At 42.9% G+C, this 13,828-nt stretch overlaps 1 protein-coding gene across 12 annotated transcripts in view; it reads left to right on the top strand.

Annotated features, from left to right (window-relative positions):
* Window positions 1-1,238: 1,238 nt before the first annotated feature.
* Window positions 1,239-13,828, top strand: part of LOC127586470 (uncharacterized) — a 76,102-nt gene continuing 63,512 nt past the window's right edge. For 8 of the 12 annotated variants that reach the window (XM_052044467.1, XM_052044474.1, XM_052044471.1 and 5 more), the window contains exons 1-3: window positions 1,371-1,556; window positions 9,139-9,225; window positions 11,766-11,828. In XM_052044467.1, coding sequence (XP_051900427.1) covers window positions 1,491-1,556; window positions 9,139-9,225; window positions 11,766-11,828 — 216 coding nt within the window. In that variant the 5' untranslated portion in view covers window positions 1,371-1,490. Of the gene's footprint in view, window positions 1,557-9,138; window positions 9,226-11,765; window positions 11,829-13,828 lie in introns of all 12 variants that reach the window. The other 4 variants (XM_052044468.1, XM_052044465.1, XM_052044473.1 and 1 more) reach the window with 3 other exon arrangements.

The raw sequence follows: 13,828 nt of genomic DNA, 5'->3' as shown, positions 1-13,828 counted from the left end.
TGGCAGGGAAGGTAGAAGTAGGGAATTAGGATGGCCAAGTCTTGGTGACAAAAGCATAGGCAGGGTTTCAGCACCAGGTGAGATGAAACAAAAACAAATTGCTGTAAGCGTTCAGCAATGCAGGGAGCATCTGTACAAAGAGAAACAGTGTCAATGTTTTGACAATGGGTCTTTGACCTCAAACATTTCTCTCTCCACAGACGTTGTGCGACCTGCTGAGTGTTTTCAGCATTTTCTATTTTTGTTTCAGATTTTCAGCATCTGCAGTTTTTGTTTTGATTTTCATTCATGGCTGAGATGAAGGTGGGTGGAATCAGACAGTCATGGTTATGGAGGTGGGAATATGTGGTCAAGGATAGTCCACCTGCTTCTCTGATGCCATCTTACCCACTGTCAGCTATCACTATGGTATCCATTGGCACTGTGACCAACATCATGATGATATCAAAGACAAAGTTGAGTTTGTCTTCTGCAATGAAAAACTTACTTGCAGCAGCATCACAGGCACATTGCATCAGATGATTAGCATTCACAAAAAAACATAAATTATACACAATCCTTACAAGAAAGGACACAATTCTTACAACAAGTAAAAAGCAAAAAAAGAGATGTTGATTCAAGGGCTCAGCCTCAGAACAAAGGGATGTCCCCTCACAACTGAGATGAGCAAGAATTTCTTCAGCCAGAAGGTGGTGAATCTGTGGAATTCATTGCCACAGAGGGCAGTGGAGGCCAAGTTATTGGGCATATTTAAGGCAGAGATTGATAGGTTCTTGATTAGTAAGGAGGTTAAGGGGAGAATAGGGTTGAGAAAGCAATAAAAAAAGTCATGATTGAATGGCGGGGCAGACTCGATGGGACGAACGGCCAATTCCTACGCCTGTATTTTATGGTCGTATGAAAATATCACTAGTAATATCAATACCATTATTATTTATATTCCTTTTTAAAATGTGATTAGTTAGTTCCGTTCGTATTTTGGAACAAATGCAAGTGCGAGAAATAACTTTAGAGAGAATTTCGGCCTCCCACCGCTGAGGGCGCCACATGTCAACTGAGCCCAGAAAAATCATTATTTATGCATTATGCGAGAAAAGAAAACATCAAGCGAACATCATGAGCATCGCTACTCCAGTCCCGGATAAAATTAAAAACAAACCTGACTGGGAAAAGTCGAGAGAAACCACCGGGGCCGTGGAGCCCCGATCATTTGCCCCCAACAAAGATGGCGGTGCCCCGCAGCCGACCGGCGGTTGAGCCCAACGGGCGGAAGTCGGTTTGAAAAAAAAGGGCGGGGGCTGAAGACCTCTCACCCTTGACTCGGGCGCTTGTAGTCGGTGTGCGGCGTGGAAGATGGTGAGTGACAGAAGGCTGTTCTCTTTGCAAAGTTTTATTGCTCGGCTTTAAAACATTTTTTTCCCCGAAAAGAACGACAAAATTAAGGACCTATTGCCGCCAAAAATGCGCATTCTGGCCGAGCTATACATGTGATGCATGGCTTGAAGATGGCAACGGCTGGCACTGAGGTACCTTCATGGCAGCAAAATATCCCTAAGGTTCGTTATGAAGCAAAATATTGAGGCACAGCCATATAAAGCATGTCTGCTGTGGCTTCGTGGGCAACGTGCTGGCCTTTGAGAATTCTGTTATTGCTTTTGCCTTGTACCACCTCAGTGCACTGTGTAATGAATTGATCTGTACTATCGGTATGCAAGACAAGTTTTTCACTGTACCTCGGTACAAGTGATAGTAATATTCCAATTCCACAGTCTAGACTAATGCTCCCATTAGAGTGCTGAGGGAGCCCTGCATTGTCGAAGGTGCTGTTTTTTAGGTAGGAACCTTTGGTAATTGGATTATTATTGTCATGTGCACTGAGATACACAGGGCAAAACTTTTGTTTGCATGCCATCCAGACAGTTCATTACGTACATAAGTACATCAAGATGTGAAGTGATACACTTTGGAAGATTGAATTTAAAGGCAAAATGCTAGGTTAATGCAGGAGTCTTAGCAGTGTGGAGGATCAGAGGAATCTAGGGGTCCACGTCCATAGATTCCTCCAAGGTTGCTGCGCAGGTTGTCAAGAAGGCATATGGTGTGTTGGCCTTCATTAGTCGGGGTGTTGAGTTCTAGAGCCGTGAAGTAATGTTGCAGCTCTATGAAACTGTGGTTAGACCACACCTGGAGTATTCAGTTCTGGTCGCCTCATTACAGGAAGGATGTGGAAGCTTTAAAGAGGGCGTAGAGGAGATTTACCAGGACGCTGCCTGGATTGGAGAGCATGTCTTATGAAGACAGGTTGAGTGAGCTAGAGCTTTTCTCTTTGGAGCAACGGAGGATGAGAGGTGGCTTGATAGAGGCGTACAAGATAATAAGAGGCGTAGATCAAGTGGACAGTCAGAGACTTTTCCTCAGGGCGAAAATGGCTGACACAAAGGGCATAATTTTAAGGTGATTGGAGGAAGGTAAAGGGGCGATGTCAGAGGCAAGTTTTTTTTTACACAGAGTGATGGGTGCGTGGAACACACTGTCGGCAGAGGTGGTGGAGGCAGACACATTAGGGACTTTTAAGAGACTCTTAGGTAGGCTCATGAATGATAGAAAAATGGGGGGGGCTATGTGGGAGGGAGGGGTTAGATAGATCTTAGAGTAGGGTAAAATGTTGGCACAACATCATGGGCCAAAGGGCCTGTACTGTGCCGTATTGTTCTATGTTCTAGTACAAAAGGGAAACAAAACGGAATGCAGAATATAGTGCAACAAACAATCTTCAGGAGGAACTCAGCGGGTCGAGCAGCATCTGTGGGAGGAAAGGAATTGTTGACATTTCAGGTTGAAACCCTGCATCAGGACAGGAAATTCCTTTCCTCGCACAGATGCTGCTTGACCTGCTGAGTTCTTCCAGCAGATTGTTGCTCCACATTCCAGCATCTGCAGTCTCTTGTGTCTCCATGCAGAATATAGTGTTGCGGTTACAGAGAAAGTGCAGTGCAGGAGGCATAAAGTGCAAGGGCCACGATGAGGTAGGTTGAGAGATCAAGAGTTCATCTTTATTGTGTAGGAGGTCCATTCAAGAGTCTTATAATAGTGGGGTAAAAGCTGTCCTTGAGCCTGGTGATACGTGTTCTCAAGCTTTTGTATCTTCTGCCTGATGGAAGGAGTCCATGATTATGTTGATGGCTTTCCTAAGACAGAGGGAAGTGTAGACAGAGTCAATGGAGGGAAGGCTGGTTTGCATGATGGACTAGGCTGCGTTCGCAACTCTCCGCAATTTTTTTGTGTTCTTGAGCAGATCTCTTTACAGGATCTCTTTGAGCAGTGATCTTATTGAAACATATAAGATTCTGAGGGGGGGCCAGTTGGGTAAATGTCAAGATGTTTCCACTAGTAGGAGAATCATGAACTAGGAGACGTGGTTAGAAAATAAAGTGCAGTCATTTAAAACTAAAGGATGTAGAAATTTCTTCTCACGTGGACTGGTGAATCTCTGGAATTTTCTGCCCTAGTGCTTTGTGGAGGTGAGATTATTAGAAGCACAGACTATTCCTGGGTTACAAACACCCGACTTATGGACACCCCCCTAGATATGGGCAAGCTCCTGTAATATTATTAAATTCAAAAGTCCAACCTAAGTACATATGTTCGTTCCTATGAACAGCAGAAATAGCTTTCTTCCTCTCCACTTTAGTAGTTCTCTCTTATCAGTCTTTTGATGCCATTCATTACAATGCTATTGGAGGTATGGTTACCACATCGAGTGATTTTTTTTGTGTACTTTCTGACTTGGAGACAAAATCAACTTAAGAATATCTGTAAAAACAGAACTCCTTTGTAATCTGGGATAGCCTATATTTAAAGTGGAGATAAGTACACTTTTGAAAAATCAGGGGATTGAGGACTGTGGGGATCTGGCATAGTGAAGGAATTGAGGCCTGGGTTAGATCAGCCATGATTGTAATGAATAGCAGAGCAGGCTTTGGCAGCCAGGCGGGCTACTCCTGCTCCTGTTTTCTTGTATTCTTGTGAGAACCTATCTGGTATTGGTATTGGTTTATTATTGTCACTTGTACCGAAGTACAGTGGAAAAACTTGTCTAGCATACCAATTGTACAGGTCAATTCATTACACAGTGCAGTTACATTGAGTTAGTACAGAGTACATTGATGTAGTACAGGTAAAAACAATAACAGTACAAAGTGTCACAGCTACAGAGAAAGTGCAGAGCAATAAGGTGCAAGGTCACAACAAGGTAGATCGTGATGTCATAGTCCATCTCATTGTATAAGGGAACAGTTCAATAGTGTTACCACAGTGGGGTAGAAGCTGTCCTTAAGTCTGGTGGTACGTGCCCTCAGGCTCCTGTACCTTCTACCATCACAAATGGGTGTAAGTGGATCAATATTGTCAAATAGAGCTGTGGCTCATGGCAGGTCATGGAAAGTGAGGCCCGGAGCTGTGGCTGCTGAGTTCCTCCAGCATTTTGTGTATATTGTTTAAATAGTTATCCCCTGAATCCTCATCAGTGCTTCCACCCCCTTCCCAGTGAACAGAATATCTGGTTATCATCATATTGGTGTTTGTGTGAGTTTGCTGTGAGGAAATTGGTTGCTGTGATATCTAACATGCAGTATGCATTATCAGCAGTGCCTCAACCTTGATGTTAGTTTGATAGCAATCCATGGGATACTCTGCTATGTTAGGGATATCATTATTGCACTTGCAATTGGAGAGCTTGACAGAGTAGATGCAGAAGGGATGTTTCCCCTGACTGAGTCTGGTAGTAAAGGTCACCGTCTTGAAATACTTGGGGTTGGCAATTTAGGACCATAATGAAGAGGAATTTCCACATTCAAAGAGTGATGAATCTTTGGAATTCTCAATCCCAGATGACTGTGGAGGATCGGTCATTAATTGTATTCAAAGTGGTGATATTAGAGGAATCAAAGGATAGTGTAGGAAAATAGTATTTCAGGTGGGAGATTAGCCATGATATTGTAGGCAGAGCAGACAGGAGGGGCCAAATGGTGTAATCCTGTGCCTATTATGTTATATGTTCTAAAATGGTTTTAACATTTTGGAGAGTCATAAGAAAAACTCATGGCTGGTGCTATATAGCAATGCAAGTCCCTCATTATAATAGCATAGGTGACAAACAGCTTAGTCATTGTGGGATAAATTTGAAGAAGGTAGAAGTGGTGGATAGGTTTAGAGGAAAATTCCAGACCTTAGGGACTTGGCAGCTGAAGACATGCCTGTCAATGATGGAGCACTTAAATTCTTGGTTGACCAAGAGACCAGCATTTGAGGAATGCAAGATATTTCAGAGGGTTGTCCTTCCTGAAGAGATTAGAGATAGGAATGAGTGAGGGCATGGAGAAAATTTAAAGCAAAGGTGAGAATTTTTAAATCAAGACTCTGCTTAACTGGGAGCCAATGTAGAGCACTTAAAGTGCAGCAAACTCCAAGGTTATGGATTGAGAGATGAAAAGTGGAATTAACCTTAATAGATCCTTTTTCAGCTTATAGATACATGATGGGCCAAATATTGTCCCTTGTAAGTTTCTAAAATAGATTCTATGGTTAGAAAACAGAAGCTGAAAGTGAACAGGACTTGGCTTGGTGTGAGTTAGAATATATTTAGCAAGGTTTTGTATAAAAGTAGTAACTTGCATTTTTGATTATTTGTCCTGTCCATTGACTTGTACAGCCAATGAACTAGGTTTCTTTCTTGAATGTAGTCTGGATAATGTAAGAAAAGAAATGGCAAACGTGTGCATTGAAAGCTCCCACAGACAGTAATGACTAGATCATTATTTTTTTGTTTTAGGTTGCAGTTGATTCAAGCATTTTTTAAAAATCAGTCCAGATCACTGGGGACAATTGCTCTTTCAAATACTACAATAGGATTTTTTGCAATCATCTGAGAGGGCAGATGGGAGTCTCAGTTTCCAGGTTTCACTTCCATTGTGCTGCACACCCTCGGTAGATAACTTGCTTGGTTTAAAAAAAACCCATGGGAACGATTAAAAAAAACAGGGAATTGCATATCAGCAAGCCTAACAGTTATGGAGAAAATATTAGAAATCTAGAATAAAAGATGTAAGAACAAACCACTAGAAAAAGCATTAACAGAATTAGTCAAAGTCAGCTTGGATTTATGAAAGGGAAGTGATACTTAACAAATCTGCTGGAGTATTTTGTGGCTGCAGCTAGTGGAATAGATGTGTGTTTGGCCTTTCAGAAAGCTTTTGAGGGTCCACATGAGAGGTTAGTGTGTGTGTGTTTAAAAAAAAATTAAAGCGCATGGGTTTGGGTGCTTATAAACGGGCATGGATTAACAATTGGTTGACAGGAAGCAAGTAATAGAGGGCTCTTTGTCTATAAAGTTCTAGGAGAACTTAGAACAACACCATCATCCCCTCAGTACTAATCACCAAGCTTCAAAACCTGGGCCTCTGTAGCTCTCTTCTGCAACTGGATCCTGGACTTTCTTACTGGGAGACCACAGTCAGTGCGGATAGGTAATATATAGGTGCATGTAAAGAATGCATGCTTAGCCCACTGCTCTACACTCATGACTCTGTGGCTAAGCACAGCTCCAACGCCATCTATAAATTCACCTATGACACCACTGTTGTGGTAAAATCTCAGATGGTGATGAGGAGTACAGGAGTGAGATAAATCGGCTGGTTGAGTGGTGTCGCAACAACAACCTCACCCGACGTCAGCAAGACCAAGGAATTGATTGTGAATTTCAGGAATGGGAAGTCAGGAGAACACACACCAGTCCTCATTGAGAGGTCAGCGGTGGAAAGGGTGAGCAGCTTCAAGTTCCTAGGTGTCAACATTTTGGAGGATCTATCCTGGGCCCAACACATTGATGCAATCATAAAGAAGGCTTGCCAGCAGCTCTACTTCATTAGGAGTTTGAGGAGATTTGGTGTGTCACCAACGACTTACAAATTACGGTGGAGAGCATTCTGACTGGTTGCATCATAGCCTGGTATGGAGGCTCCAACGTACAGGATCGCAAGAGGCCAGAGGGTTGTAGACTCAGCCAGCTCCATCACAGGCATAACCCTACCCACCATCAAGGATCTTCAAGAGGGTGGCACCCTCACTCTCTGGGACATGCCCTCTTCTCATTACTACCATTGGGGAGGAGGTTAAAGAGCCTGAAAACCCATAGTCAACAATTCATAAACAGCTTCTTCCCCTCTGTCATCAGACTTCTGAATGGTTCATGAACCCATGAACACTAGCTTGATTTTTTTTTGCACTATTTATTTACTTTTGTAATTTATAGTAATTTTATGTCTTTACACTGTATTGCTGTCACAAAAGAACAAATTTCACATCATACAAGTCAGTGATAATAATTCTGATTCTGAACCAGACATAGTAGATATAGGGAGGATGTTCTCAATAATTGGAGGTTGCAGCCTCGGAGTACAGAGTATGCCATTTAGAACTGAGATTGGGGGAAGTTCCTACAGAATTCTTTACCACAGAGGCAGTGGAGGCCAAGTCATTAAATATATCGACCTTATTTTTGAACATGTTTCTTGCTTCTAAAGTGATGAAGGGATATGGGAAGAAGGGGAGAACAGGGTATTAAGGTGGTTGATCAGCAATAATCTTGTTGAATGATGGAGCAGGCTTGGCTGGCCTCCTGCACCTGTTTCCTATACTCCTACTAGAAATGGAGGTGCAGTTTATTGGGACAGGATTGGCTGTGACCTTACTGGTTAGAAACTGCCTTAAGGAATTGTTACCTGGTGGCACCATTCTCTTTAGTTCGCAAGTATCCCATTTCTCACCCTCTTCTCCAACCCTGACAAATCACCAGTGCCTGCTTCATCTGGCTAACTAACTCCATGTGCTTGGAGGGAGCTGAATCTCAAGGGTTAGAGGTAAGCTGTTTAAGACTGAGGTGAGAACATATTTCTTCACAGGGAGTGGTGATTCTTTGGAATTCCCTACCTCAGGAAGTTGTGGATACTTAGTTGTGCAGTATAATGGCTGAGATTGTTAGATTTTTTTGAAAATCTGGAAATTGATGCTGGATATTGCAATTGGGCAGGGAAGTTGACTTCATTTAGTCAATTACCCATATTATTGAATGGTCCACTCCTGGCCAAGGAGGAGATTTGATTGTAAATTGGTTTATTATTGTCACATGTACCAAGGTACAGTGAAAAACTTGTCTTGCATACTATTCTTACAGATCAATTCATTACAACAGTGCATTGAGGAAGTACAAGGTAAAGCAGTAACAGGATGCAGAATAAAGTGTTACAGTTACAGAGAAAGTGCAGTGCAGGTAGACAATAAGGTGCAAAGTCATATCAAGGTAGATTATGAGGTCCAAGAGTTCATCTTATCGTGCTTGGGAACCATTCAATAGTCTTATAACAGCGGGATAGAAGCTGTCCTTAAGCCTGGTGGTACATGCTTTCAGGCCTTTGTATCTTCTGACTGATGAGAGGGTGGAGAAGAGAGAATGTCTTGGGTGGATGGGGTCTTTGATTACGCTGGCTGCTTTACTGAGGCAGCGGGAAGTGTAGACAGAGTCCATGGTGGAGAGGCTGGTTTCTATGCTGTGCTGGGCTGTGTCCACAACTCTCTGTAGTTCCTTGCAGTCACCGGCAAAACAGTTGCCATACCAAGCCCTGATGAATCCAGTTAGGATGCTTTCTATGGTACATCGATAAAAATTGTTCAGGGTCAAAAGGGATATGCCAAACTTCCTAAGGAAGTAGAGGCGCTGGTGAGCTTTCTTGGCTGTGGCATCAATGTGGTTGGACCAGGACAGGCTATTATTGATGATATTCACTCCAAGGAACTTGAAGCTCTCAACCTCAGCACTGTTGATGTAAACAGATGTAAACAGGAACATGTGCACTGCCCCCCTTCCTGGAAGTCAAGGACCAGCTCTCTTGTTTTGCTGACACTGAGGGAAAGGTTGTTGCCATGACATTATGTAACTAGGCTCTCTACCTCCTTCCTGTACTCCAACTCATGGTTATTTAAATATGGACCACTATGGTAGTATCATCTGCAAAACTGACTGAGTCCAGATACTTGCTCTTGTATTGCTGCGTGTTAATATATAATATGTCTACTTCTGTATAGGCAACCAGAAGGCTTACTCTGCGCAGCAGAGTTTCTGTGAGCGCCAGAGAAGAGGCACAGCTGGATGATTTGCCTAAAGTGCAACAGGTAATGCAAACATGAGTGATCCTGACTAATATAAGTTCAAACTCTGCCAGTTTGAGTTAGTTGAAAGGTGGCACCTTTGGCAGTGCTGCCCGTACATAATGTGGGAGACTTGCTTGGTAATACACCCATGAGGATGATCATCAGACAAAATGTGACTCCAAGCCTTGTGAGGAGGTGTTAAATCCTTGGCCAAAGAGTTGCCATGGAGTTTGTGGCGGGGACTACAAATCTGTTCTTGTATAAAATTATAAGCCAACCTACCATGGAAACTCCAAAATCAACCTGAACCCCAAAACGTAACTTTTTGATACTTGATCTAAGTGTTGGATTGCAATGAGGACCAAAGACTGTGTCTTCAGTGAACCCTCTGAGATAACTGCAGTGCTCTGATTCTAGTCTTTTTTTATCATTCCTGACAGAGTCTGGAATTTTCCTCTTCAAACCACACTCTCTTTCTACCTCAGCTTGAAGAATCTGAAGGTCCTAGAGGTCACCTCTCATTCTTCTAAACTTGAGTGTTTAGGACCAGCCTGCTTAATCTTTCCTCTTACAGCAAACTCACTATCTCAAGAATTAATGTGATGAACCTTTGCTGCACTCTCTCTCACTGGGTAAGAAGACCTTGTTACACACTATTCTGGATGCATTCTCACCAAGGCCTTGTATAATTGGATCAAACTTCTTTACCCAAATCCTCTTGCAAAATAAAACAACATACTGCTTGCCTTTCTACTCACTGGTCAGTGCAGACTTGGTGCGGTATAACACTGTAATGCTGGGAAAGAGGAACCGATGGGAGTGATGTATCCGAGTTTGATGGACTGAATGGATGTTTGGTAACTTGATCACTGTGCTACCTTACCTCGTGAGAAATGTCCCACCCATTTGATGTGCTACTAACATAAGATGGTCTCTACTACATGCAATTCTGTACTCCCTCACCTGAACAGATCCATGCTATTTAGATTCAATGCAAACAAGGTCCTCATTCAAACTCTGCTGAGTTTTTAAAAAAAGTTTCTCCTGAGTTCTTATTATATTTATCAGTAACTATTTTGCATATGCGATATATCAGGCAAGTGGACCATTCCTTACTTTGGCTAAGGCTGAGAACTTGTGGAGAAGGGGGTAATTGTTTTTTATCCTAAAACTGATGAAGTCTAAGTCACTATATTCTCTTCTGATATGGTGGGGAAAGATAAGAATTTGAAAGGGAGCTAGATCATCCACTGCCCCCTTGTACTCCCCTTCTGATGTTCCCTGCTACTGATAGGACAGGGAGACTTCCCACCTTGCAGATTGGAATTCAGTTACCTTGACTTTGGAGACCAGTATTATTTGTGTAGCTCAGCGAGGGCCTCTAGTGTCAGAAAGCTTATGGCTTCTGAGTGACAGATAATGCAATGTCCAACATCTGTAAGCAAGTGAGTTTTTTTAATTACTTGGGGAATAAAGGCATTTCTAGCAAACTTGACATTTAATTCCCATTCCTTATTCAGAATTAGTGGTGAGGTGCCTCTGTTCCATCTGGAAGGTGCTCCCACAGTGGTGTTCATAGAGAGTTCCAAAATTTAGGCCCAGCAATAATGAAGGAATGGTTGGATATCACCAAGACAGAATAATCTGTGACAGGGCACCTTGGAGATGGTGGTGTAGTCCTTATCTTTCTTGGTGATTGAATTTGCAGGTTTGGAAGGTGCTACCGAAGCAGATTGCTGTAGTGCATTTTGTAGATGGTGTATACTGCAGCCATGGTGTACCTGTAGAAGAAATTAATGTTGTGAATGGTGTTCAGCGTCTTAGGTGCTCTTTAGAGTTGCTCTCATGGAGAGAATTCCATTACAATCCTAACCTGTGCCTTGTTGATGCTGGAAAGACTTTGGGGAATCAGGAGGAAAGGTTTGAAGAGATGAGTTTAGTCATACAGGATGGGAACATGCCCTTTGGCCCAGTGAGTTTGCAATGATTATCGAGCACCATTTACATTAATCCCATTTCATTCTCCCCACATTCCCATCAGGAGTCCCCCCAGATTCTACTACTGACCTGCACAGTAAGGGCAACTTACAGTGGTGAATTAATCTACCAACCCACACGTCTTTGGTTTGTGGAGGAAACTTGGGCACCCTGAGGAAGCTCGTGCAGTTACGGGCAGAATGTACAAACTCCACACAGGCAGCACTCGAGGTCAGGATTGCAAAGTGCCCAGGCTTGCTCCCACGCATGCCAGTGATGGTACAATGTTGGGTCTTAGTGCGCCAGTGTTAAGCAGGAAAGTATTTCATTAATGTTACCACTCCTGATGGCTTTCATGGACCCCTGCTGGAAGGTGCCGAGGTGCATAGAGAGAGGTGAAGACTAGATGGTGTCTGCCTATGATGCCTACACTGTAATGCAGTGATAAAACTTAAGTGTAATTAGTGGTCCCCTCAGCTGGTATATTGAGAGTGTTAATCGCTCAGGGGTAAATTGGATTGGAGTCTATGTTCAGACTACAGAGCTATACTCTTATAGTTATCCAAGTTCTGTTTTGGTTTCAGCCTCAGAGTGATGCCTTGCATTGTAACACAGTTACAAGAAGTATGTCCAAGAAGGTGGAACAGGTATGTTAACCATCAGGTTCATGGCTCTCCTTAATTTACATTGTTCCATTCATATTTTCATATTTTTCTTAACATAGAAAGGCCATTCGGCCCATAGAATCTATGGTGCCTCTCATCACAATCCCATTTCCCCCTTTGTTTCCCTGATGAGATCCATCCTAATTCTCCTACTGCCTATCCAGGGGTGATTTACATTGGTCAATTAACTTATCAGCACATCTTCAGATGTGGGAGGAAACCAGAGCACCCAGGGGACGTCCAAGCAGTCACAGGCAGAACATGCAAACTCCACAGAAGACACAACCTGCTGGAGGAACTCAGCAGGCGGAGGAGGAAAGGAATTGTTGACATCTTGAGTCGAAACCCTGCACCGGGAGTCCCCTACCACCAACTCCACCGCCCACAGATTAGGTTCGATTTGCTGAGTTCCTTCAGCAAATTGTTGGTTGCTCCAGTTCCCAGCTTCGGCAGTCTCTTGTATCTCTACACAATTCACACCTGAGGTTCGGATCGAATCTGGTTGCTTGTCCTGTGATGCAACAGCACTATCTGCTGTGCCATCTGTTGCAATATTCACAGCATGAGAACAGGCTATTTAGTCCAACATTATACAAGTGCTTCTCATTCTTCTTCAAACTCTACCATAATGTACCTCATTTGTTTTTTTTTCATGTTTATCTTGTTTCTTAAATGTATCTCTGCTAATCAGTTCAGCTGCCCTCTGAGATAGTGAGCTCCATTGTCTCACCAGTCTCTGAATAAAGAGGTTTCTACTGATAAATCTAAGAGGGAGATTAGTATTTTTGGCCCCTAATTCTGGACACAATGGTAACTTTGAAGCATTCTCCCCACCTCTATTCTATTGAATAATTTCAGTGAGCTCTATCCGGTCAATCTCATACTCCCTGCCCAGTCTCAGTAATTTTTCTAGGGTAAATGATCTTCAAAATGTATAATTTCACATTCCACTAAAGTTAGCAAAAGTATAAAGAATAACCTTTGTGACAGAATAAGTACTGGGTGGGTGTGCTTTAAATTTAGAAATGCACAGAATTGAGAGGAGATGAATAACGTAAGTCTACCTTCTTCATTTCTGGGATCTGGGCATCACTGGCAAGGCCAAAAATTATTGTCCATCCCAAATTGCTCCTGAAAAAGTAGTGGTGAGCCACCACCTTGAACGGGCATGAATGTGCCATTAATGGTACAACTGAGTGGCTTGCTAGATCACTTGAGGGGAGAGTCAACCACGTGGGATAGGTCTGGAGTCACATGTAGGTTTGACTGATTAAGGATGGCAGCTTTCCTCACTTGAAGTACATAAATGTCCCAGATTTGTTTTTACAATAATCCAGTAGTCAGTGTTTCCAACTTCCACCACCTCCAACACCTACCCCAAGTCCACAGCTTCCTCTGCTGGAATTTGAACTTGGGTCTCTGAATTGTTAGACCGGGTGTGTCACCCTGAGGTACTGTGATGGGTACAGAGTGAGTTATGGATCTACTTTGTGCTGTAATGTAAAAGATGAACGCAACAGTGGGTACACACAACCCAAGCAGCAGATTATAAAACCAGCCTGAGCTGATTTAGCTCTGCACTATCAGAGAAGTCAGAGAGGAGTAGACTGAGGAGAATACTACCTGGTGAATGCTTAAAGTTTACGGTCTCAAGTAAAGGTGGTTAGGAAGTATAGGGAGAAAATAATTGAGGTTAGATAGAACAGAACTGAAATGAATATGTAAAACAGACCAGTGGAAATCTTTTCTCTTACCACCCCCCCCCCCCCACCCTCCACAAAGGGTAATAATTGTTTGAAATGACCTGCAGGTTAAATGGTAGGACAAAATTTAAGTAGGGGAGTTGTAGAACCAGTTGAATCTTTGGTGGGGTCAGTTGAAATTTGAGAAGAATAAGCTTCTAGGGACCTTTGCTGACATTTCTTGCATATCTCCCTATGTAGTTTGGTCCCTTTCTGCTCCTTCGGTGGGGGTGGGGAGTG

This window comes from Pristis pectinata, chromosome 37 (genome assembly GCF_009764475.1).
Source record: "Pristis pectinata isolate sPriPec2 chromosome 37, sPriPec2.1.pri, whole genome shotgun sequence".
NCBI lineage: Eukaryota > Metazoa > Chordata > Chondrichthyes > Rhinopristiformes > Pristidae > Pristis > Pristis pectinata.
Note: the sequence above shows the minus strand (reverse complement) of the source record. Positions and strands in the feature narration are given on the sequence as shown.